Source organism: Podarcis gaigeae, assembly GCF_964106915.1.
Source record: "Podarcis gaigeae genome assembly, chromosome: 14".
In the NCBI taxonomy this organism is placed as follows: domain Eukaryota; kingdom Metazoa; phylum Chordata; class Lepidosauria; order Squamata; family Lacertidae; genus Podarcis; species Podarcis gaigeae.
The window spans coordinates 5,067,003-5,091,161 of record NC_139690.1 but is presented as its reverse complement, the minus strand read 5'-3'; the positions used below and the strand labels follow the sequence as shown (position 1 = coordinate 5,091,161).

Below are 24,159 nucleotides of genomic sequence, written 5' to 3'. Positions count from 1 at the left end.
CAAGATATAGTCCCTGTTCCCGTGATTTGTCTCAACTGGTTTTAATTCCAAAGTTAGTTGTTGCAACCTGCCCTGGGATCTCCTGGTGAAGGGCAGGTAATAAAGTTAACCACCAACACAACACTGTGCTGAATTAAGAACTTAGGGTGATTGTACTGGAAGCTGAAAATACTGGCATAAGAAGTGTGTGCAATGATAGACACTGCAGCATGTTGCCTTAGTGCTCACGTGTGTGTGCTTGTAGGTATAAGTGCTTGGGGGAAATGCATCCAACAGATATTTAACTGCTATTGGTCTGGGGAAAGTAGATAGGACAGGCATCCTATCAGTAGGATGGCAACTGTGAGTAAGGAAATGTCATAAAAGGAGCCTGTGTGGTATAATGGTAGAGCAGAGGGGGTCTGTTGCTGCTGAATTACAGCTCCCATCAGCTCCAGCCAGCATGGCAAATGATTAGATCATGGGTAGGCAAACTAAGGCCCGGGGGCTGGATCTGGCCCAATTGCCTTCTAAATCTGGCCCATGGATGGTCCGGGAATCAGTGTATTTTTACATGAGTAGAATGTGTCCTTTTATTTAAAATGCATCTCTGGGTTATTTGTGGGGCGTAGGAATTTGTTCTTTTCCCCCCTTCAAAATATCGTCTGCCCCCCCACAAGATCTGAGGGACAGTGAACCACCCCCTGCTGAAAAAATTTGCTGACCCCTGGATTAGATAGTTGGATACAAGATTTTGAGGGCACGATGTTGGCTGCCCCTGACAATTCAAATTCAAATTCCCACTCAGCTGTGAAGCTCACTTGAATCAGTCTCCATCTCTCAGCCTCACCTGCCTCACAAGGTTGTTGTGAGCTCAAAATGTGTGGACCACAGACGCAGTGGAGGACCTTGGGGACTCAAATCTCAGCAGCGCTCTGTGCCGCCACCTCCTCTCACGTTCCATTCCACATCATAGTTGCGGCACCCCTGTGGCATTCCCACGGTTCCACACCCAGGGCGACCAAACAGGTCACATTCCCCTAAATTGGCCTCTGCACGTACACTACCTTGAGCTGCACAGTGCGTGGACAGAAACAAAATGATGAAGGCAATGCTCCAAGACCTCCCCCCTCCCCAAAGGCAGAATAGGGTTGATGATGTGTAAAACAGGGTTGCTCCAGATGTTGGACTCCCAACTCCCACCAGCCGAAGCAGACATGGCCTGTTTTTGAGGTGGTGGGTTGGGAGATGCAGACAAAGAGCATTTGGAGGGCAATAGGCTCCCCATGCCTGATTTACAACCCCTAGCAAGTAGGGGCCACTGAAAATCCTATTTGTTTTGCTGCTAGTTACACTAATTGAAGATATTTTAGTCTAGGAAAAGACAACACACACACACACACACACACACACACACACACCCCAAACACACTCCTACAGAAACTGAGCTGTGTTCACTGTAAACTCAAAAGCTGCTGAATAATGCTGCTGTGTGAAAAAGAGTGAATTCTTAACAGCTTCTGTTGCTCTTATTCCTCCACACTTTGCTTAAAGAAAGAAGTTGCAACAGCCCAAAGCACACTGAGCTCAATGCCTGGAGCAGTTTTAACTGGAGAGAGGGATTAGAAATTTTAAAATAATGAATCAAAGAAATAAAGAAGGGCAGTAAGAGTAGTATCTCAGTTGTGTAAAGGCCCTTGGTGTTTAATACAAAAACCTTCTGGTTGCTCCCTCTTAAGCACACCAGTTCTGCTGTTGAAACAAGAGACAGAAGTTATATTGTGAAAGGAGGGGGAGGCAGGGACACCTGTGTGTTCTTAGGAGGTTTCTGTGGGAAGGGAGAGAGGGAGGGGCACTGGCTGCTCCTTCTTCTCACGTACGCCATGCACACAAGATGTTTGCTGCAAACAACCTTTAAAAGCCCAAAGTATGAGAGGTTTTGCACACACACACACACACACACACACAGAGAGAGAGAGAGAGAGAGAGAGAACATACCTCAACCTTCATTCTGTTCTTGCATGAAGATGACTACAGTGGATTTATTTATTTATCATCATCGTTATCATCATTATCATCACCACACCTTTCCTCCAAGCAGCTCACAGTGGCATACATGGTTCTCCTCCATCTTCATTTTATCCTCACAATGGATGAGTCTGGTCTGGGCTGCGTTGGGTGACAGTGACTGGCCCCAAATCACTCAGCTTCATAGCTGAGTGGGGATTTGAACCCAGGACTCCAACATTCAGTTCAAAGTGTTGAACATCACACTGAGTCATCATCTACATTGAGCTATCCAACTTTCCACCAGTTTTCCCAGGACAGTAATTAAACTAACTGGGCTATAACTTCCAGGATCCTTCCAGATTCCTCTTTAAACATTGGTGGTACATTGGCAACATTTCCAGTCCTCAGTAATGGAGGCTGACCTAAGTACTCAATCCTACTCAAAACAGACCCACTGAAATTAATGGACAAGTTAAACTGTGATGCTCTGTGTATGGCGAGCATTGGATATTGCTAGGTACGTGTGTGTGTGTGTGTGTGTGTGTGTGTGATAGAGAGAGAGTTCACTGTCAAGGAATAAGGCTGTCATTCTATGCACACATACATGTGAGCAAGCAGCACTATATGGTTTGGGATTTATTTCTGAGGAAATATTTATTTATTTATTTATTTATTTATTTATTCATGCATTCTTTCATTCGTTTAAGGTCCCCACTCTTTAGCACAAAACAGCTCTTTAGCACAAAACAGCTTTCAAATTACTAAACATAGTCCCAACTCTCAGGTTTACAATCTTAGGAAGACATCTGTCAGGGTTCAGAAGGAGAGACACAGGAGGGGGAGCAAATGGAGAGTGAGGAGGAGGAGTACAAGGGGGGCGCAGGCAGTGACAGTGGCCAGAGTTATTCCACAAGCCTCTCTAGCGAATCGGAGGACTCACAGAAGGGAGCGCCGGTGGCCAGAGCGAGGGGGGGGGCTCCAGGGGGGAAGCCCCAGGAGGAAGGGGCTAGCGGGGAGTCCCTGAGCAGCAGTTGGAAATCAGGACCAGCTTCTCCACCAGAGCACAGTGGGGAGGGGGAGTCCCAGGAGTCGGGACCAGTGTCCTCACCACCAGAGGGAGGAGAGGAGTCAGGTTTGGCAACGCCCACATCAGGAAGCGGGGAAACGGTCAGAAGGAAAGTCACCGGCTGGGCGCGCGCGCCAAGTTCAAATGTACAGGAGCGCGGCACAGCGGGGAGCCTGGGAAGGGAGCCAGGTCCTAAAGCCCGCCAGAGGGAGGGACAAGACTCAGGAGGCTCAGCGTCAGAGGAGTCCAGGAAGGAGGGAACCCCAGAGGGCAGAAGGACCCAGCGAAGGAAAGAACAGCGTAAGAGGTGGAGCCGGGCTAGAATCTTAAACTGGTGTGGGTGGAGCAGTGAGTCAGAGGGGACTTAGCTGGTCTAGCGTCGAGACGTGGGTCTGCACGCCCAGAGCTTGGAAATGGAAACTAAACTTTAATAAAGACTTTTGTATATAACATCCACTGGGCGTTGGTCCTCTGTGAGCTGGGACCTAGCGGCAGTCCTGACAACATCATTCAATGGGAAAAGCAGATTGATTGAGAGAGAGAAAGAATTAACTGAATTCTGGTTGAATTTCTTAGTTTCTAGTTAATTATAAAGTATAATATGTTATACCTTTATACACATGTTTAGCTATAGTACTTTATTTTGTATGTGTTCTAAGTTGTATCTATTTTATTTTCCTCCAAGGGTCCAAGTGGTCTTACATGGGTAAGTAGTGACTTTAGGTCAATACATTAAATTGTAATTCTTTATCCTATTTGTTTAATGTCAGGTTAGATTTAGGGAGGTCTCATTTAGTTAATAGCAGGATCTGTTTTGTTGATCTAATGCCTACATACCTTCCATTCACCCAAACAACAGGGCGCATCAGGTGATAACAGCACGTGATGCCATGATGTGGTACAGATATCACAGGAACATGTTGTGTCACATGAAATCAATTCTTGTTCAAAGAGGTGGGCTGAGCACTTGGCTAACTACCAGGTCAACTGGTTGACCAAAAAAGTAAGTGAAGGTAGAACTTAACAGGCCACTGCTAGGTGACAGGCCACACAAGTATCTGAAAATGAGCTGGGGTAGAAGGCAGCGGCTGGCTGGTGGCAAAGGTGTACTGTGTGGCGACAACGTTGTGCTGTATAAATGGAACATCTTTGTGTTTAGTTCCTTAATGTTGAGTCTCAAGGACCAGGGCTTTTTTTCACCCAGAACTTGCAGGAACTCATTTCTGGCACCATTGCCATTGTAAGACAACAAGGGAGTTATTCATGGTGAGTTCCGGTGCCTCTTTTTCTAGAAAAACAGCACCTTCAAGGACTTTGTGTTAAAGCCCAGGAATGGAAATCCTAATGTGTTGTGTCAAGTGAAGAGCTGGAAAAGGTTCTTTACTGACTTTGGATGGCTGGTGTTTACTAGCTACTGGACATCCCTTACCTGCTTTGCTGGGTAGAAACACTCTAAGACAAGGGTCGGCAAGGTTTACTGGCCATGGGCTGGATCACTCCTACGGAGATCGTCCGTGGGCCGGACTGGCGCAGCGCAATGCCAGAAATCATATCTGCGCATGTCCACGGCGCCGGAAATCGCTTCTGTGCACGCCGAGACATAAAAAATCACTCCTGCACAGAAGTTATTTTTGGCATCTGGACATGCGCAGATGTGATTTCCAGTATCTGCACATGCACAGATGCAATTTCCGGCACTGCTCAGTGCCGCACCGTGCTAGTTTAGCACAGTGCACCGGGGACTCGCCGAGTGGGCGGCTCAGTTTGGGAGTGGCTCATGGGCCAGTAAAACGGTCTTTGTGGGCCGCATGTGGCCAACCCCTGCTCTAAGAGGTGGAATGTGGCTGCAAAGAAGACAGCAAAGTCTGAATTATTCAACTGGCTAAGGGGCTTCAAGGATGTGCCATTTGCATGTGGGATGAACCGATGCAAGTTTATACACAGGCATGATATCTATGGTCACTTCCAGTATTTTGTGGGAGGGGTAGAAGGGCTTTCTGGAAATTTAGGTTTATCTTATCTTATCTTGTTTGTTTGTTTGTTTGCCCTCAGTGTAAGCTTTGTGCAAGACAAATTAGGATGAATATTCAATAACAGGAGAAGCCCTATCTGAGTGCATGGCTGTTCCTCTGTGCTTTTCATATTTGTAAATATGCAGATATTAAAAGCACACATGAACACATATGCCCATATCATACTCTCTCTCCACAGGGAAATTGACCTTGTAAGACACACTTAGGGAGGTGCATTGCTTCAAGATAGCCTCCAAAGCGAAATAGCTACATGGCACAATTTCCCCCTAGGGGAAATCTGTCTTGGAATTGTTGTTTTTTTCAAGAGACCTTTGTGTCACATGGGAAATGATGCAGAGTGTTTGCTGTCTCCGCTGCCCAGCCCCACACAGTTCATCTTTGTGTAGAGTTATGACTTGCTGAAGCTGCTTGTTTCTCTCCTTCAAGAGTTTCCCAGTCCTACTTTAGCAATCATCAGCTCTCAATTCCTTTTCCTTATTACTGCAGGACATTTCCATTTATCTGAGTCAGATAAGGAGCTCCCCCCACCCCAGGTCCTGCCCTCCATGTAGGAAGCTTGCAGGAGACCTTTGCACATTTAAACCCATTCCACTGTTTCTAAAGGCGTAGAAATTGTGTGTACGTGCACACACAGGCACCTCAGGTATATAACATTGCTGTTGAAAGGTGTTTCGTCTACAGGATGTGATTCTAACAGGTCAGGGCAAGGTTGTGGTGGTCTTTGGAGCAGAGGGCGCAGCAAGAGACAATTCTGTTCTGCTGGCAAGGCAAAGAGAGGAGAGGGAGTTGTTGCCAATAAGTGTTTATCTTTCAAGGAGCTTTTATTCTCACAATTCCACTTTTATCCTCACAACTCCACTAGGTGGGCCAGGGGCCAGGTTTAGAGAGAGAGAGGGGCACAAGTCACAAAGTAAGTTTGATGACTTAACAGTGATTTGAACCTAGGTTCTCCCTGCTCCTAATCCAAATAAGGACTCATCCATCTGGCCCGCTACTTCCCACCGCCCCGGAAAACCCACTCTTTACCACTGAATTGGAACAAATGGCAATTAGGTTTTCTGCGGATTGCTGGTTGTTCCGATTCAGCAGTAAAGAGTGGGGTTTTCAAGGGAAAGCTGCAGGGCAAAACCACTCAGACCTGTTCTTAGAAAGTGGGGGAGAAGTGGTGGGAAACCGCTCAAACCCTTTCAAGGCATGGAATGAGCGTAACACTGGGCAGGCCATAAGGCTTGTCTCAAGAAGCAATTGTCTGTATAGTTCCCAGGACAACATATACCTGCTTATTTACATGTCCAAGGTTCTTTAAAAAAACAAACAAATTTTCAGGTACACATTTTCCACAATTACCGTATTTTTTGCTCTATAAGACTCACTTTTTCCCTCCTAAAAAGTAAGGGGAAATGTGTGTGCGTCTTATGGAACGAATGCAGGCTGCGCAGCTATCCCAGGAGCCAGAACAGCAAGAGGGATCGCTGCTTTCGCTGTGCAGCAATCCCTCTTGTTGTTCTGGCTTCTGGTAAATATAAAACAATACATCCAACGACTTGCCTTCTCCTCCTCCGATGGGTCATTGTACTTTCAAAATTAGCTGCATATTCTATTTCTTCCATCTAGTTTCCCCCTTCCCATTATATCTTAATCTAAATTATACTGTTGAATTTACAATAATCCTGCTAGCCTTTTCACTTGCTTACAATAGTTTTCCAAATGGGTCCCTAAATGGATGTTTGAGTTCAAGGTATTTCTCGAATGTCTGTAGGGGCTGAAGGCTACTGGGCGAGACAGGCCAATGGTCTGACTCTGTGCCATGCATCTTCCTGTGTTTCGAATCTGGATTCCTTTATTGTCTCCCTGAGGTTCTTCTGATGGGGAGCGAGTGTGGCCCAAGATGTTCCCCTTTTGTGGAGGAGTATTCCAGTCTCCAATTGATTTTCACAATGATGTTCTCCAGTATGATTCAACTCTTCTGCCCATAGAACTGGAAGGCTACAATGTCTCCCCCACTGAGGAGTTTATTTTGACCAATAATGGACATTCAGGTAAGGGAGGCTAACATGGACAGAGAAAATTGAACTATTACTATCATTACATAATGACAAAGAATACTATTTAGCACTTGTACAGGACTTTCTAATAATTTATTATCTCTCTTTTTTTAAAAAAGATAACATAGGCCAGCCTTATTCCCATTTTGTAGATGTTTGGGGATCAGCATAGGTAGGATTTGGTTGGGTTTACAGTCTTCACCACACTGCCTATTTATTTTGGCACATAACTTTGGATCTAGTTTTCCCTCCTGTGTGGAGGTGTTGTCACACATATTGGTTCTGTACCCATATGTGTGTCTACACAAGTGGCCACTCAAAGAACCTCAGTTACAAGTTAAATGACTTGCTATTGGTGACGATTACGACGGTCTTAATACAGTGCTACTAATAGACGAAATAGCTCTAAAACCACAAGGTGTACAACTCTCACCAAAGCACAGTGAATAATAACCACCTAGCATGTTAAATTGGGCTTGGCAACCAAGGTACAATGTTCTTCTTCCAAGTTTAGAGGGATGAGCTGCATTTAGTATTTTGTTTCATATTCTGGATAGTGGCAGCAGTCAGAATATGGAAAAATACAACTAGCAGAGGAACAGGATGCTTCAAAACGTTGCTAGTTTGTCATCCCTTTAGTTTCCTCATCCCAACAAAAATGCACATGATATTCAGAATTTCATCCCAACAAAAATGCACATGATATTCAGAATTTCCTTCCTTAGTAATCTCCATCCATATGCACATAGTAAGTTGTATCTGAACTTCCTTAATGTCTTTACAGTATTGTGAATTATTCCCTTTTGCAGCAGCTTTGATTAAAAAATAACTCTCTTCCTTCAATGGCTGCAAAGTTTCTTGTTGCCTCTGCACCAGTGTGAAATATAACCCTTTTAAAATGCATTAACATCCCAACATTAATCCTTTGAGGACTGTGATATTAGCCAGTGTTTTACTAGGAGCCCTAAATGTAGATCTCAGTTTAAGGTCTTGCCCCCAAAGGTGAGAGCAATCTGAGCTGCATCCTAACTTGGGAAGCTACATCTAAGATCAGAACTGGCAGAATTCATTTGCCTCTGTACATATAAATTAGCATATGCAATTTTATGTAAAAATGTGTCGTGGACCTGCACTGAGTTTTGCCTCTGCATTTAATACTCTCATGTCGTGTTGTCTCCCTCTCCCATCTTCTCCTCTCCTAGTAAGAATGAGTCTTTCTCAAAGCATGCGCATCCGGAGCCTCCCTTCCCACTATTCTGCCGCTCAGCTCCATTTACACTGGGGAAACCGGAACAAGCAGGAAGGATCTGAACACACAATTGGTGGGAGGCATTTTGCTGCTGAAGTAAGATTTTGAGGCATTCAATCTATTGCTCCTTTCAGATATCTATTTATTAATTTATTTATTAAAACATTTTATGCCACGTTTTGGCCCTACAAAGGGCACTCAAGACAATTTACAGTTAAGATCCAACAACAATTAAAATTGAAAGGCAAGATTAAAATACACTAAATTTCCCGCCTTATTTTTCCTTTTCCTTATGAGGCTGGAGAAGCAGACTGCTAGTTGCTCCCCTCTGCTGCACAGCACAGCTGGCTTTGTTCATCACAAGTTTTGTGTGCCACTTTTAGGACCTTTTCTCACATGGAAAAGCAGCTAATATTTTTAATATACATATTTTAATCAAACTTATTAAGTAAAGATTAAGTAAAATATACATATTTTAATCAAACTTACATATTTATACATATTTTAATCAAACTTATTAAGTAAAGAAAAATATATTTTGAGTTTCACAACTTTAATAATAAAAAATGTTTATTAGCTCTTCAAGAAGTTGTATTCTATTTCATTCCCTGATATACTTTTCCTCAGGACAAACAACTCTCTACAAGCCCCACCTTCTCTAAGCAGCACATTTACAATTCTTGTAGCACCAGATCATAACACAAACAAGTTCCAAATGATACCAGAAAAATATTTTTCCCTTAAAGATTCAGTACATGGTGAACTATCATATCTGTTAGCAGGGAGAAATCTATGCCAAGTGTAACTATTTTTTTTTTTACTACATCTCCCATCCGTCCCAGCCAGCATGACCAAAGATCAGGAATCACCAATATCTGGCAAGCACCACATTGGCCACCCTGGGATGAGGGTGCTCTTAAGAACTGCCGATTGATCCAGATATGCTAATATGTTTTGCAATCCTAGTTTATATATTTATTCTACAGAACTGCCTGGGAGGACCAATCTGAACAGAGCACCACAATCCATTCCATGCAGGCGTCAAACTAGGCTTTATTTCACCTGGGTCAAAGACTCAGTTTGGCACGCACACCTATTCATTTGTGCACACGCATGCATACACAGAGAGAGGCTGGGAACCTCAATGGCGCCCCTCTGGAGGCTTCACCTGGGGCAAAAATCTAGCTACCCTCCCCCATAGCTATGACACTGTTCTGTGGACACCACAAAGAATTGCCATTATGTTCAGTTCCTTCAGTTCACAACCACAAAGCTGTTTCATGTCTTTCACTAATTATAAGTCTAGCAGAAGACATGGATGCCTGCCATAAAGTATAATTCAAGGTCAATTACAAGGGAATGAGAGCGCAAGGCTGTAGCAATACATTTTGGTTCCTGAGGCAGAAAACCCTAATGGTGTGATGTTGGCACTCTTCCCCATCCCATATTCCTTGCTGTTAACAGGGGGCATCCAAGTTGCCCAGAAGCTGTCCCACATAAGCCACCTCATTAAAATACCATATTCTTGGTGGACTGTACCCATCAGACAAATTTCCCCTGTCTTCCATTCTGCCACTTCCGTAGTTAATGCTGTAATTCTGATGGTCTGTTACAGAGATAGGGGACCTTTTCTGACTGGTGGGCCAGATCTTACTCTCACCTCCACCAGCGTGCCAGATTTGACAAGCGGGCAAGGCTGTCCACATGTCAATCACCAGACATCACAGTGATTTCACAAAATGCTGTGCTAAAGTCCTTTGCAAGCAGCTCCACACTGCTCCGTAAACCTCTGAAAATCAGTTTTCGGAGGTTCAAAGAGTGAGTCTGGGAGGGGAAAGTGGTTTACATTGAATAGAAACCGCTTTCCCCTCCTTGAGCAAGGCGCACTCCTACCACACATCAGCTGAAGGGGAGGGGAGCACATCTGGTCTCTGCAAAGGAATAATCTGTTGCTCGTTGTTCTTTTGAAGCCTCATGTCTACCTGCCCCACTACTTGCCAAATGGGGAAACCTGGTGGGCCAAGTCAAGCCCCCAGGCCCCAAATTCTGCACCTGTGTTCTATTATAACTAGGCCAGGCTTGGGGTGTGTGAAATCCAGCATGCTGGTGCTTTCAGGCATATATATATATATATATATAGTCAGTTTTCCTAATCAGGCAACTTATACTGCAGTGAGGCATCCAGTAAATCAGATTATCTTTTGCAAGCTTTGTAAATTTGTTAAGCCCAGGGGTGGAGCTACCTGCCCCGGCACCTGGAGCAGCGCAGGGGCGGGGCTAGCTGCCCATATGGTGAGCATCCCTAGCTGCCTGCTGCGAGCGTTGGGGGGGGGGTGCCGCTAGCTGCCTGTGGCAGCATCGTCCCTAATGGCCCGCTGCCCACGCAGCGAGCGTAGGGTGGGGGGTGGTGCAGTTATGTCACCCGCCCTCACAGCTGACACCCAGTGCACACCGCATCCCCCCCACCTGTCTTCCTCCACCAGTGGTTAAGCCTTCAGTTGGTGTTTGCCATTTTATTCCCCCTCTGAAGCTCCACATCGTACATTACAACTCTGACAAATATCTGGACGTGAACTCAGCAATGGACAAATCAGATGGACTGGCAGTCTTGGCAATCCTGATTGAGGTAAGGGGCTCTTTCCCTCAAAAGTGTCCAAAAATTGAAGTGCACCCAGAGGTTTAATATAATAGGGTCTTATCTGGCTCTTGGCAGTTGATGATTCTATCCAGGTTCAAAGCTTGTCCCTCTAGACCAGAGCTGGAGAAGCTTTGGCCCTCCAGTTGTTGTTGGACTCCAACTCCCATCAGCCCCTGCCACACTTGCCAATGCTCAGCGATAGCAGAAGTTGTAGCCCATCAACATCTGGAGGGCCACATGTTCCCCTCCCCTGCTCCAGACACAGGGAAAAGGAGGAGACAAGGCTCTTTTGATTGCCTGCCCTTGTGGATGAAGGATTGCTGCCCTGTTAAAAGCTGTTTCATACGTCTTACAATGCAAACAACATCATCTCCCTCCCCAAAGTATGCTTTGGTCACCAAATATGTTTGGGGTTGCTTTTCCAGTGCTATTTTGCTAATGGTTTAGTGAACTATAATCATGGCTATTAAGTATTTTAGAATGTGGTTGAAGAAATCACTCACCACCAGATGCCATTATTCTAATGAGAGCAGCTCTGGGGTTATTGAAACACAAATGTATTTGTGCCCTGAAAAGAAATGACCTCAGCCCACTAAATCTGTGGCTAGGCTTATATCGCCAACAAATGATGGCGTAAACTGAAACAACAAGGTCAGACCAAAACATTTGGGTGCCCAAAACATCCACATGGTCTTCCCTACTGAGTAAACATGGGGAAACCATCCACCCAAAGCTCTCCTGTTCAAGTTCCATTGAAGTGGATGGGAGCTGTGCTACTGTGTTCTTGCGCAGGAGACCTTCCTGGTGGATTTTGCCCCTTGGTGGGCTCTCCTCTTCCATTACCATTAATGGTGCCTAATAAAGATCTGCAAGTACTTGCTGAACCTAAAACTATGCAGAATTAAAATGGCTAGAAAATAAATCTTCTCCTTTTTTGTTACAGACAGGTGCATTCAATCCATCATTCGAAAAGATCTTCAGTCATTTTCAGAATGTGAAATATAAAGGTAGGAAAAAGGATTTCAACTGGAATTTTGCATCCCTAAGCAGTCAAATCAGAAGACTTTGTCAATTTAGGATGTACTTGCAGTGCAGGTTAATTCATTAGAGACCGGTGTGAGGTTGGTTTGCTGTAAGGTAAAGGTAAAGGGACCCCTGACCATTAGGTCCAGTTGTGGCCGACTCTGGGGTTGTGGCGCTCATCTCGCTTTATTGGCCGAGGGAGCCGGCGTACAGCTTCCGGGTCATGTGGCCAGCATGACTAAGCCACTTCTGGCGAACCAGAGCAGCGCACGGAAACGCCGTTTACCTTCCTGCCGGAGCAGTACCTATTTATCTACTTGCACTTTGACGTGGTTTTGAACTGCTAGGTTGGCAGGAGCAGGGACCGAGCAACGGGAGCTCACCCCATCGCGGGGATTCGAACCACCGACCTTCTGATCGGCAAGTCCTAGGCTCTGTGGTTTAACCCACAGCGCCACCCGCGCCCCCTGGTTTGCTGTATGTGGTACTGAATTGTTTATAAGCAAGTGATAACCCAAAGCAGCATAAACAAAAAATTAAAAAAGCAGCGTAACAAAATACATTCTGCTTGTTTTATCCATCAATACCATTGTTGTGCACCCACCCTGTTGTCTGCCTCACTGTCATCTCCCCACCCCTGTCCTAGACAAGTTAGCTAACCTGCGGTTGAGCATGTGTCATGATGACTTTTGTTGCTCAGCAAAGTACGTGTTTTGCAGCAGCCAGCCACACTGATTGGCTGTCATAGCTGTGACCTTTAGAGCAGAACACTTTGCTTTTCTAGCTAGATGCACAGCATCAGGGGGACTGACTGGTGAAAGTGCTCATTCTCTTGCATGCACAAATGAAACCTGCTTATCTGGAATAATGGAAAAGAGGGCAAAGTAAAGAATTAAGGAAATGCTGCATCCAAAAATATGCTGAGAGTTGGGCTGGCAAGAATATAGTTAATAAAAAAAGGGTGATCTCTTTCAGATCAGGAAGCCTTCATCCCGGGTTTCAATGTCCAAGATTTGCTCCCAGACAGACTGGATGAATATTACCGCTATGAAGGATCCCTGACCACACCTCCTTGCTACCCAAGTGTTCTTTGGACGGTTTTTCGAAAGCCAGTACAAATTTCAGAGGAACAGGCAAGGGTCTATAAAACATATGTTCTCAGTTAAAGCTGGTAATCTTGCCAGTAATTGTGCATGAAATGTATACCTGCCTTCTGAGTTTCCCACCTACTTACACCTTTATGGATACTGCTGTTGTGCACACGCTAGACTCCCATCTACCATCTTAGCTTTACTGTGTTGGATTCAAACTGAAGATTAAGACTGAACTTCCTCCCTAGTGTTTGAGACATGGAAAATACAGACAGGGCTAATTCATTTGACCCAATGTGAAAAATGAAATGAAATTGTTCTGTCATCAGTGTGTGCAAGCAGTCAGTGGACAATATGAGAGTTGCAACCCAAGAGATCTTGGGGCACATTTAAGAAACTTGGGTAAGACCTGAACGTGTGTTGAATGCAGCCATAGTGAAATGGTTGTCCACACATTCCATCACAGACCTAGTATCCTCTGCAAAACCAAACCAAACCACCTGAAGGATAAGCAGTAATGTACTAAATTGCAATCCAGGCAATGCAGTCAGCAGTGGCACAGCATGGGGGAGGGCCATAGCCCAAGGCACATTTTTTTAGGGGGTGCAATGAGGTGCCCTTTCTCTTTAGGGCTGCCCATGGGCTAGGCGAGAGGGAGGGGAAGGGCACAGCTGCGGGCAGGCCTGACTCGGGGCGGAAGCAGGAGAGAGGAGAGGCAGTGGTGGCTTCGCCGCCCCTCTCCCTCACTGAGTTGGCATCTGGCGGGTGAGTGCAGCCCCCACCTGGCTGACTGGCAGGGTGCACACCTGCCCTGCTGCCTCCTCCTCTTGGTGCCCGCCAAGCCCTGCCCCCCCGGGCACGTGTACACCGGGCACTGGGAAGGCATGCTCTGCCGCTGGCACTCAACCACATTAGAACACCCACCTTTGATCTGGGTTGACATTTTTTTAAAAAGCTGTCAAGACTGAATACAAGCCCCATATGTGGCTATTTGAAACAGCCCTAGTCAAACATAGTAAGAGAGCAAATTCTCCTTAATTGTGGGGGTATCCAGGTCTCTTAAAGACTCTGGCTTAGTCAAGTCTGCTGTGGCAGCTGCTTTACAGAACATAAGGAGAACCTGCTGGATCAGGCCAATGGGCCATCTAGTTCAGCATCCTGTTCTCATTGTGGCACCCAGATGCCTGTGGGAAACCCATGAGCAGGATCTGAGCACAAGAGCCCTCTCCCTTCCTGAGGTTTCCAGCTTTTCACAGTGCCTACTTTCCATCTGGAAATCATACTGCCATTTCCACATTTTCCTTCTGTTAACGGTTTGCATGTTAAGAGAACAGGTGAGGTCCCTGTAGACTGGAGGTGGGCAAATGTTGTCCCCATCTTCAAAAAGGGCAAAAAGCAGACCAAGGTAACTACTGACTGGTGAACTTGGCATCGATACTAGGGAAGGTCCTAGAACAGATAATTCAACAGTTTGTCTGTGAGCACCTAGAAAAGGATGCTGTGATTACTAAGACCCAGGATAGGTTTCTCAAAAATAAGTCATTTCTTTTCTGATGGAATTACAAACTTGATGAATCAGGGAAATGCTGTGGACATAGAGTATCTTGATTTCAGTAAGGTTTTTGACAAAGTCCCCCATGATATTCTTGCAAGGAAGCTGGTAAATGTGGGTTGAATGAGTTAACTTGGCAGGGGGTTGGACTCGATGGCCTTGTGGTCTCTTTCAACTCTATGATTCTATGATTCTAACTGTTGGGTGGATTTGTAGCTGGTTGGTGGACTGAACCCAAAGAGAACTCATTAATGGTTCCTCATCATCCTGGGAAAAAGTGACAAGTGGGGTGCTGCAGGGTTCTGCCCTGAGTCCATTGTTGTTCAACATCTTTATAAACAAGTTGGATGAGGGACTTGAGGGATGCTCATCCAATTTGCAGATGACACTAAACTAGGAGGGGTACAGAAGACAGAATCAGAATTCCAAGTGACCTTAACAGATTGGAGAATTCAGTCGCTTGAATTTTAACTAGTACTGTAGAGTCAGTACATCCCAGCTACAGAAACATTAAAGCTAGATACTGGGGGAAATGTCTCAACTGTAACAAGGACTGGTGATGGAAGGAAAGCCTGCTTTTCCATTCCTGCCACTGTGATATCCTTAAAACTGTTGTGCTTTGCTCATAGCTGCTGGCCCTGGAAAGCACTCTGTACTGCACACAGCCTAGTGACCCTGCCCCTCTTGAAATGGTGAACAACTATAGGAGAGTCCAGGAGTTTGATGAAAGGCTGGTTTCTGTGTCCTTCCGGCAAGGTAAGCAACAGAAGATTCGAATTTCAAATTTATGCAGAGTTTAGAGTTTTATAAATGGCACCAGAGACACTTCCAAGCCAAGAACAGTTTGTTGGGTGTGCAGCATTCCCCCTTAACATGATATGAAATGGGGTGTCATTAAATACTGTTTTGTTTGTTTATCTTGCCTTCTGTTGGGGCAGCCGGGCTGTATTTCCTAAAAGGCTAAAGTTGCAACAAGCACCAGAAAGTGGATGTGTTGAACCAAAGGTGAGGTGGTCCAGGAGCTTTGCTGGCACCAGCTGAATCCTCAAGATAACCTTGGGTGTGGTGGAGATCATGGCCACCTGTGGGCTGCTCTGCTGTATAAAAAGCATTTGTGCCACTGCCTGGGTGCGGACAAGCCATCTCCTTGTTGTGGAGTTTGTCCCACAGAGTGCTGGAAGCAGGGGTTGTGAGTTTGCTTTTCCTTTAAGTAAACCTGGCGGTGTGGACAGCTTTCTTTGGGAACCTGAGTATCTGGGCCCCTGTGAGCCGTCGGCAGAATATAACAGCGGACAAGGATATTTTGCTATCTGATGATCTGCATCTAAAAGGAACCACAACTTTGCATTGCAGGAAGACACTTTCTGGGGAGTTTCAAAGGATCCGATGAAGCCATTCAGGAGAATGAGTTTGACACGTAATAAAAAGACTCATAACGCTGGATTGATTTAAAAAACCCACCGTCATGAGTGGAAAAATTAGCCATCTGACTGAAGTGAAATGTGAGGCAAAAATAATTGGCTGAAGATTATTATATGGTTCTAAATTATTGGCAAATCAATGCAACAATGACCTCTGTCAAAAAGAAAAAAGGGGGGAGCCTTGTATTTTACTGTGGATCAGTAATGTTTTTTATTACTGTCACAGGGCTTCTTTTCTGCAAACTGAACTGCAAACTTTGTTGCTTTACAGCAAAGAAAGTATACATAATGCAGTCTTATGCATGTTTAAGCCATGTTTCATAAGCCACTGTTTCGAAAGGAGCTTATTCTGTTAATTCTGCATAGAATTGCAGCTGTAGTTTCCTGCAACTGTATAAATAACTCAGGAGGGATTCTCCACTAGATTTCTGAAGAGGTCTGAAATTGTAGTACTCTAAAATCATATGGGGAAACCCCAAACCTTATTTATTATTTATATAGCACTGACAGGGTAAACAGCAGTCAAATGCTCCAATAAAGCTTTTACATGGAGCATGAACCAAGCAGCTGGCAGAAGACTTCATGCGCAAGGTGCACCAGAGAGCACATTCAGGGACACGTGCTTGCCTTATGCCACCCCTGTCTTTAAGCCTATGCTGTGCTGGGCAGGCTGGAACTCTTGGTCTGCCCATTTGCTATTCAACTAGGGCATGTAACTTATAAACTAAGCTGTAGTTTATACAGCTGACCCTCCCAAAGACAGGAAATAAGGAAGAAAGAAATACAGGGAGATTTCCTTTCGCAACCCAGGATGTTTCATGGGCCTTCAAACTTTTATATCATGAAAGCTACATTTCATTTATCCTTTGCACTTAACTAGACCAAGCAAGCACTACGGTATCCATAAAATGTTGTGGGTATATTTTAAGTGCTTTGCTCAAAATTGTTAATTTCTTTGAAAGTTCATATCTGGGATGCAGAATAAATCTAGTGCATAATGTGGCAACTTTGGTGGGGACATAGTCAAAATCTAGGGTATCAAAATTGTGGCAAGATGCCAAGGGCCCAGTAGTGCCAGCCAGTCTCCCAACTCAAAACAAGCAGGTCCAAGTCAAGTTCTCTGCTTCTATCATAAATGTTTACCAAAAGCTGTTTCCTCTGGGTGGACTTCTGTAATAGCCTCCCCTTCATGGTGAGGATGATGGCCCTGTGTGTCAATGTCGGACATGTTTGCATGAGAAAAGGAGTGTGCTGTTCTTAGATTCTTGGCTGATACAGAGCCCATTCCCAAGCCCACAACACACTCAGAGATGTGCTCTGATCTGTGTATACAGACCTAAGAATCCACTAAACTGGGAAAGCTGAGCTTGCCTCTGTTCTGTGGAACTCAATTGTAGAAGCCCAGTCAAGCATGTACACCTTTACATATACATGTGAATGGAGCACACATGTGTATTATACAGGCACAGAGCATCAGAATTGGTTGGAGTTCCCCATCATATGTACACACATTTACAGTCCTAAGTTCGTTGCGACATAATGTGTGAAAAGGTCCCAAATGATCTGACATTCTCAGTGTTCTGCCTTAGAAATTAACACCAATTTAAATTTGTTTGAAAAGGAAAGGCAAAAGATGGCTAATTTTTCTGTAAACAAGGTTCTTTATTCTCTCCCTAAAGAAAGAAGCAGTGAGTGGTTCTTGAAATAATGAGCGTTGAGGTGGCAAATAGATTGTCTAATTTTATTATATATTGTATTTTTCAATTGGTCACATAATGGATTTGTAATAAAGACTGCTCTAAGCTCTGCCTTGTACAGAATCCTTCATTCAAAGGAGCAAAAATAAAACTGATCTTAGAAAATTAGCGTTCTTAGCATCTTAGTAGGCCATGCTACTAGTAAAATCTAAATTCCAGGTACTATGTGTCAAAAAGGATGTTGACAAGCTCATAGTCTCCATCATTTCTCAGTTGAATAGGACCATGCTATTATACACGGACACTGCTGATGAAATACAGGGGAAGGGGGAGGGCTAGCTGAGTTGCCCCAGGGGGACTTACTTTGAAACAAACACGCATAGTTCAAAGTTCGAACTTCAAACTGTGCATGGTTCAAGCTGTAAGTTCCACCAAGTTCAAATCCAAGCATGCTCAAGTCTGAAATCGTATACACATCTTGTCCCATTCAAGTCAGTGAGAGCACACAAAGGGATCTGCAACCCTTTCAAACAGTTAACAGTGGGAATTAAAAACCCACAGCCTTCCAAGGAATAAGACTCACAATGCTGGTTCTGACCTGCTGAATTCCTGTCTGTCATACATCAGTTGAAGGGACAATAACTCTGCTAGTGGGGGGAGGTGCCAGTCTATATGCTCAAGGTTACTTTTGCATATATATACATACATGATGATGGCACACATACATATGTGCCAGAAGGGAATTAACATGGGCAATGCGCCTACAGCTTAGGTACAGTGCCTGCCTCCTATCAGCTCAACTCAGCTGGACCACACACACACACACACGGTCCTGAGTGTTGCAGCGCCCTCACACTCAAGCCTTGTAGCACTTTAGAAGCCTAACACAAACCTTTTTTGCTACCTCAAAAGGGGTTAATTTAATTATGTCCTTTGTGAGGAAGTACTTTTGTCGTGAATCTTCCAACATTCAGCTCCATTGGATGTCTCTGTGTTGCAGTATTAGAGAAGCCACACCATGCATAATTTTATACACTTCTGTCATGTCCCTCTTTACTCACATTTTCTGTAAAGTCTAAACATTTTTTTTTAGCCACAAATGTTGTAACCTTTCCTCACAGTGGAGTAACTCCAACCCTTTGAGCCTCCTGGCTGCCCTTTTCTGAACCTTTTTCCAGCGGTACAACATAGAAATAAAAATACTTTTTATTGTCACTGTACCACTTGTTTACAGTGAGATTAAACGAGCCCTCCCCCCTTTTTCAGGTGAAGTGACCTGAACTATACACAGGATTCCAAGTGATTCCAAGTTGCATCATAGATTTGTAAAACAACATTATGATATTGAGAGGTCAGGCTGAAAGAATGCCTTTCCAGAGGCCACTCAGTGAACTTCCTGGCTGTGGGATGTGAACCCAGCTGTCATGGTCCCAGTCTGGCTCTGTAATCTATGCTATATCCTTAAATCTTTACAATTGGCCTTCCTCACTGCATCCTATACCCCATTCTCAATTTTTAAAGCATATTCAAGAAGCATTATAAAAAAGACAAGTGTCAGCAATCCCACCAATGCTTCATGGTCTATATCTCTAAGACAACTATTCTGAATTAATAACAATATGGCAGATCTTAATGATCATAGAAGTCTTTATCCCTATTTATTAAATTAAGAACAGTGGAAGGAAAAGAACAGAAAACAAAGGATGGGCCAAGGGTGAAATGCTTGGCACTCGAGGGCTGGAATTTCAGAATTACTTAAAAAACACAGATATGGGATTGTCACTTTCAAATTGACTATTTGCTTTATTTTTTTCTAGGTAGAATCCCAGGAGCATGGTTCTAGATTCATCTGAGATCCCACTATAGTATATTATATTTGCATAATATATACAGCAAAAAGGCATCCATACCATTTTTTTTATTTCACTTGATAGATTAATAAGTTGCATCTCTCTCCCCACAAGAGAAATTACTTTTAAAAAGCAGAGTATTGTGGTACATGGCCAAGAAAAGCATTTTCTAAAATAGATGTGCATGTCTTGAAGGTGCTACACATTTTTGGGGGGGTTGGTTTTGCCACAACCAGTTCACAGGGCTACCTCTCTAGAATGTAATGTGGGGGTGAAGGAATGTTTTGTGAATCCACACATTTAGCAGAGGGCATTGGAACAGGTACACCACCTAAAAGTATTTTAGATTAGCATTCAATAAATGCATTTGTTTTAAAGTATGTATCAATTTGGCTCTGCTGAAGGTTCTTCTGAGCTTCCTTGTGGTGAAACCCTCAAAAGATCGCAGGTGGCTCTCAAGCCAGTCAAGAGCTTTTGAGAGACATTTGTTTTACACTTGTTGGACTTCTCTTTGATTTTTACCTCTGGGGGATGCTGAAGATGCCTGCTGCAATTAACTTTCAGCCTAACAGATGGAAGATGACGGAAACTCTTGAGTCTCTGGATCCAGACTCCATCTGGACAGGTAGAAATGAAAGTCCAGCAAGCAGTATGTCTAAATCCACTGCCCAGAAACAAGAGAGGCCAACACAGTATATGCTTGCAGTGGTTTGGCTGGCAGTATTTGAACACACTGTTTAGACTTTCATTTCTCTAGTACTGGTGGTTGCTGCATGAGCATTTGTGTTTGTTGTGCTGCTAATTGACATTGTGAAGGTTGCATTTGTCAGCACTGTCTCATTACTGCCTGGGCTCTGCATGCAGTTAGTTATTTGCCTGTTCCAATATAACTCCTTTCTGTTGATGACAGGAAATGATTTGGCATATTTATATTTTTCAGCATTTGGATTCCTAGCAGGTGACCCTAGGGGTACCTATTTCCATTTAAATTTGTGCTCATATTATGCTTCAGCACAAGAATATCTTTCTTCCAATCAGTCCTCTTGATAGTTATTGCCTGTACGAGAGCACTCAGGATTGATCACATATGGAGTACCTGCAAAGTATTATCAAGTCTTGACAAACAATTTCATACATGTTCATCAACTGGCTTAGAGTTTCAATTTCCTCTGTACGATTTAGAAATTAGAATTAGAAATTAGAAATTGGAATATCCTGTTGTCCAGACATGAGTAACGTCTGCCATTCCTAATACCTGATTCTGGATATAAAAGTGACTTATTGGGTCACATGCATGACTTGCACACTAAAGTATACAGACCTGTTGAGAAGTGTGCATTGCATATTTGCAGGAAAATCACGTGCGGACGTCACCCTGTGCTTAGATTGGAAAATGTAATATGCAACTGAGACTGCGTACACATAATATATTTAAAGCACATTCTCCACTTCTAGGACCTGTAGATTGTTAAGTGTGCTGGGAATTGTACCTCTGGGAGATGTTAGCTACAGTTCCCAGGATTATTATTTTTGTGTGTGTGTAGAGATGTGCTTAAAATGTATAGTGTCTATGAAGCATCAGTTAGGAGTTAGGGAGAAGCACAAGTAGAAATGTACCGCTAATATCTTTTGTAATACTGCTTCTCTCTGTCTTGCATGGAAGTTAAGTTTCAATCTCAGTTAATTATGTAATTGCATTTGCTTGACTGCCTGCTTTGTCAATAGTGCCCTCTTCTAAGGTACTGGCTGTCAAACCCAACAATCTAACTTCCAATTAGCAACTTTTGTATTCTTTAATGCTTTGTGGGCAGTCATGTTTAGTTTTATTATCCATGGCATTTATCAAATAATGGCTGATCATTATTTTTCCTATTTTTCTAATGGGAAACTGAGGTGAGAGGCTGCCTTTGGCAATAGAGATGGAATATACTGTCATGACTAATAGCCTTATCCTCAATGAATTTGTCGAATTTTTAAGCCATCCAGGTTGGCAGCTATCACTATATATTGTATGGGTGAAATCCATAGTTTAACACTGCACCGTGTGAAGTACTTACAAAAGTACTTAACTCTGTATTCTCCTTTGAGGGCCTCAGTACAGGCTGCTAAGAGTGAAGGCAATTATAGCATCACAACAGGTTAGGGACAAGTTATTCAATTACAATGTTTTACTCATAACTGCCTGCTTCTCTCTCCTTCCTTGCCCCACCCTAGGTTTTGTTCCATTTGTTGTATTAGCCAGTAGTCTTGGCAGTGTCTTCATTCTCGTGGTAGCCTTATGGCTGATTCGAAGGAAGAAGAGGTAAGACGGTTACTGTCATTCCATGGGGTGTTAGTTTAGAGTCATGGTTCTCTGTAGCTAGATTGTCCTGTACAATTAGCAGATGAAACCAATTTCAGTAGTCTTACTACAGACTTACTCTGGTACTGTACCACACAAATTATCTTTCTCCCAGTGTCCTTACCTTGCCCACCCCACTGGAGCCATTTGGGCCATGAGTCCAAACCACCCCCTACTATAGCATCAATAGATTAGAACGTCTACTTTAACCATTGTCTGTGTAGGAAAAGTCCATGCTTTCATGACTTCAATTCAGAGAACAATATAACAGGGCTTTAAAATAATTGCTGATATTCTTCAATTGCAATTTCAGCTTTGACTAACCCAGTTGTTCTGCCTTTCAGCATCAAACAAACAAGGGAAGAAAAAGGGGTCATTTACAAGCCAGCGATCAGCAAAGAGGAGAATATTTCCAAAGCATAAGCTTCTGTTGAGTTACCTTAGTAGCCACTCATTCACTACTTTCTCAAACATTTGCACTGTTATCTCTTGCTTTATCACTCAAATCTGCTGGGTTGTTTTTGCCTGAGCACAACAAGAGACATGTTCAGCTGTTCTCCTTTGTGCAATAGAATATGAAAGGACAGAGTTTGCTCTCAAGTAGATGTGCAACAGAGATGTGCCTTAATATTCCCTCCCCCCACCAAAAATATTTTTCTAAAGTGTACCAAACAACATATTAGGAGCTGTGTTGAACTTTGTTTATGTTATGACTTCAAATATGAGCTTTATGAGCAAGGCTAACAAAAAGTACTATAAAATAAAAAAAAATCCTTCCAGTAGCACCTTAGAGACCAACTAAGTTTGTTATTGGTATGAGCTTTCATGTGCTTGCACACTTCTTCAGATACCATGCACACAAAAGCTCATACCAATAACAAACTTAGTTGGTCTCTAAGGTGCTACTGGAAGGAATTTTTTTATTTTGTTTCAACTACGGCAGACCAACACGGCTACCTACCTGTAACAAAAAGTACTATAGTTTGAAGAAAGCTTTTCATGTGTATGAAAATGTGACTCCCCTCCCCCTATCAGAAAACCAGTGCTGCTAATGTTAAGGAATCACCTGTATTAGGGAGCAGATGACATTATTGGTGACAGATTGAAAGATCGTGTCAGTAATAGAATTGGAACAGTGGGAAATGTTGAGAGGAAAATGAGCAAATTTGGATAGAAAACCTGCTTTGGATGCAGGTTTCCCAGCGCCAGTTTTAAGCAGTTTATAGGTCAGGGGTCAGGTACTTTCAAATAAAACAGGTCAAATAAAACTCACATTTCCTCTGAGACTATAATGAGCTCCATTAGGTTCAGGCTAGAGAAATCTTGTTTCCTCCTAGTTGTTATTGCTAGTGACAACAGGTAGAAGCCACAAATTTGTAAATAAACAAAAATATATACTTAATCAGTAATTTCAACTTTATATAGCAGCATGTAATAAACATTTTTATTAAGAGTTTTTGTGGCAACTCCCATTTGTCTTCAATCATTTACCGTTTTACAAATATATCAGACAAAATTATTCTCCTGAATAGAAGCCAGGCAATGTTTTCCTGTATTTCCTGAGCTCTCAGCTGACCAGGAGATGCTCATGTAATCCTCAGCAAGGATTTTCACCCAGATAGCAAGGAGTGCCTGGCAGCCCTTATAGTGCAGATATTACCGTGATTGCTCCCAAGGCATACTAGGGCTTGTTCTCAAACTGCGTTCCGGGGAACCCCATTGGTTTAGCAACAAAGAAAATCAGTTGTATTAATGGACAACCTTCTCAAAGTCAGGTGGCCTGCCACCATCAAGCCCCCCCCCCCCCCTGCAATGCCAGCTGGAAGTGAGTGCTGAGTTTGTTCTAGCTGTACTCTCTGTTCTTGCAAGGTTGAGCATATTTACTCAGACGTAACTTCTACTTATTTCAATGTTGGTAACCCATGAGCAAGTGTGCATAATATTACAGTAAGGAGACAACTGGAATCTTTCAGTGACTACACCATTGGCATCCTGTGTCTTCCATGATATCTCAGAAACACGAGTGAAAATGTCGGTGAGACTGCTTGGCCTCCATTCTTAATTAAATGGGGACTTGCACCTGAGGTGGACTACACCCGCACTCCTGGCAGTGGTACAGTCCACCCACTAGTGAGTCAGGAGCAGCTTACACTGGTGCTTTGCC

The 24,159-nt window shown here is 43.6% G+C and overlaps 1 protein-coding gene across 4 annotated transcripts in view; it reads left to right on the top strand.

Moving 5' to 3' along the window:
• The window catches only part of CA12 (carbonic anhydrase 12), a 36,143-nt gene extending 12,701 nt beyond the window's left edge, over positions 1-23,442 (top strand). For 3 of the 4 annotated variants that reach the window (XM_083712866.1, XM_083712867.1, XM_083712865.1), the window contains 9 exons: positions 3,741-3,761; positions 6,945-7,127; positions 8,336-8,478; positions 10,913-11,008; positions 11,964-12,027; positions 13,019-13,176; positions 15,316-15,442; positions 21,869-21,956; positions 22,340-23,442. In XM_083712866.1, the coding sequence (XP_083568992.1) occupies positions 3,758-3,761; positions 6,945-7,127; positions 8,336-8,478; positions 10,913-11,008; positions 11,964-12,027; positions 13,019-13,176; positions 15,316-15,442; positions 21,869-21,956; positions 22,340-22,418 (942 nt within the window). In that variant the 5' untranslated portion in view covers positions 3,741-3,757 and the 3' untranslated portion in view covers positions 22,419-23,442. Of the gene's footprint in view, positions 1-3,740; positions 3,762-6,944; positions 7,128-8,335; positions 8,479-10,912; positions 11,009-11,963; positions 12,028-13,018; positions 13,177-15,315; positions 15,443-20,218; positions 20,841-21,868; positions 21,957-22,339 lie in introns of those variants that run through there. The other variant, XM_083712868.1, reaches the window with a different exon arrangement.
• The last annotated feature ends 717 nt before the right edge of the window (positions 23,443-24,159 follow it).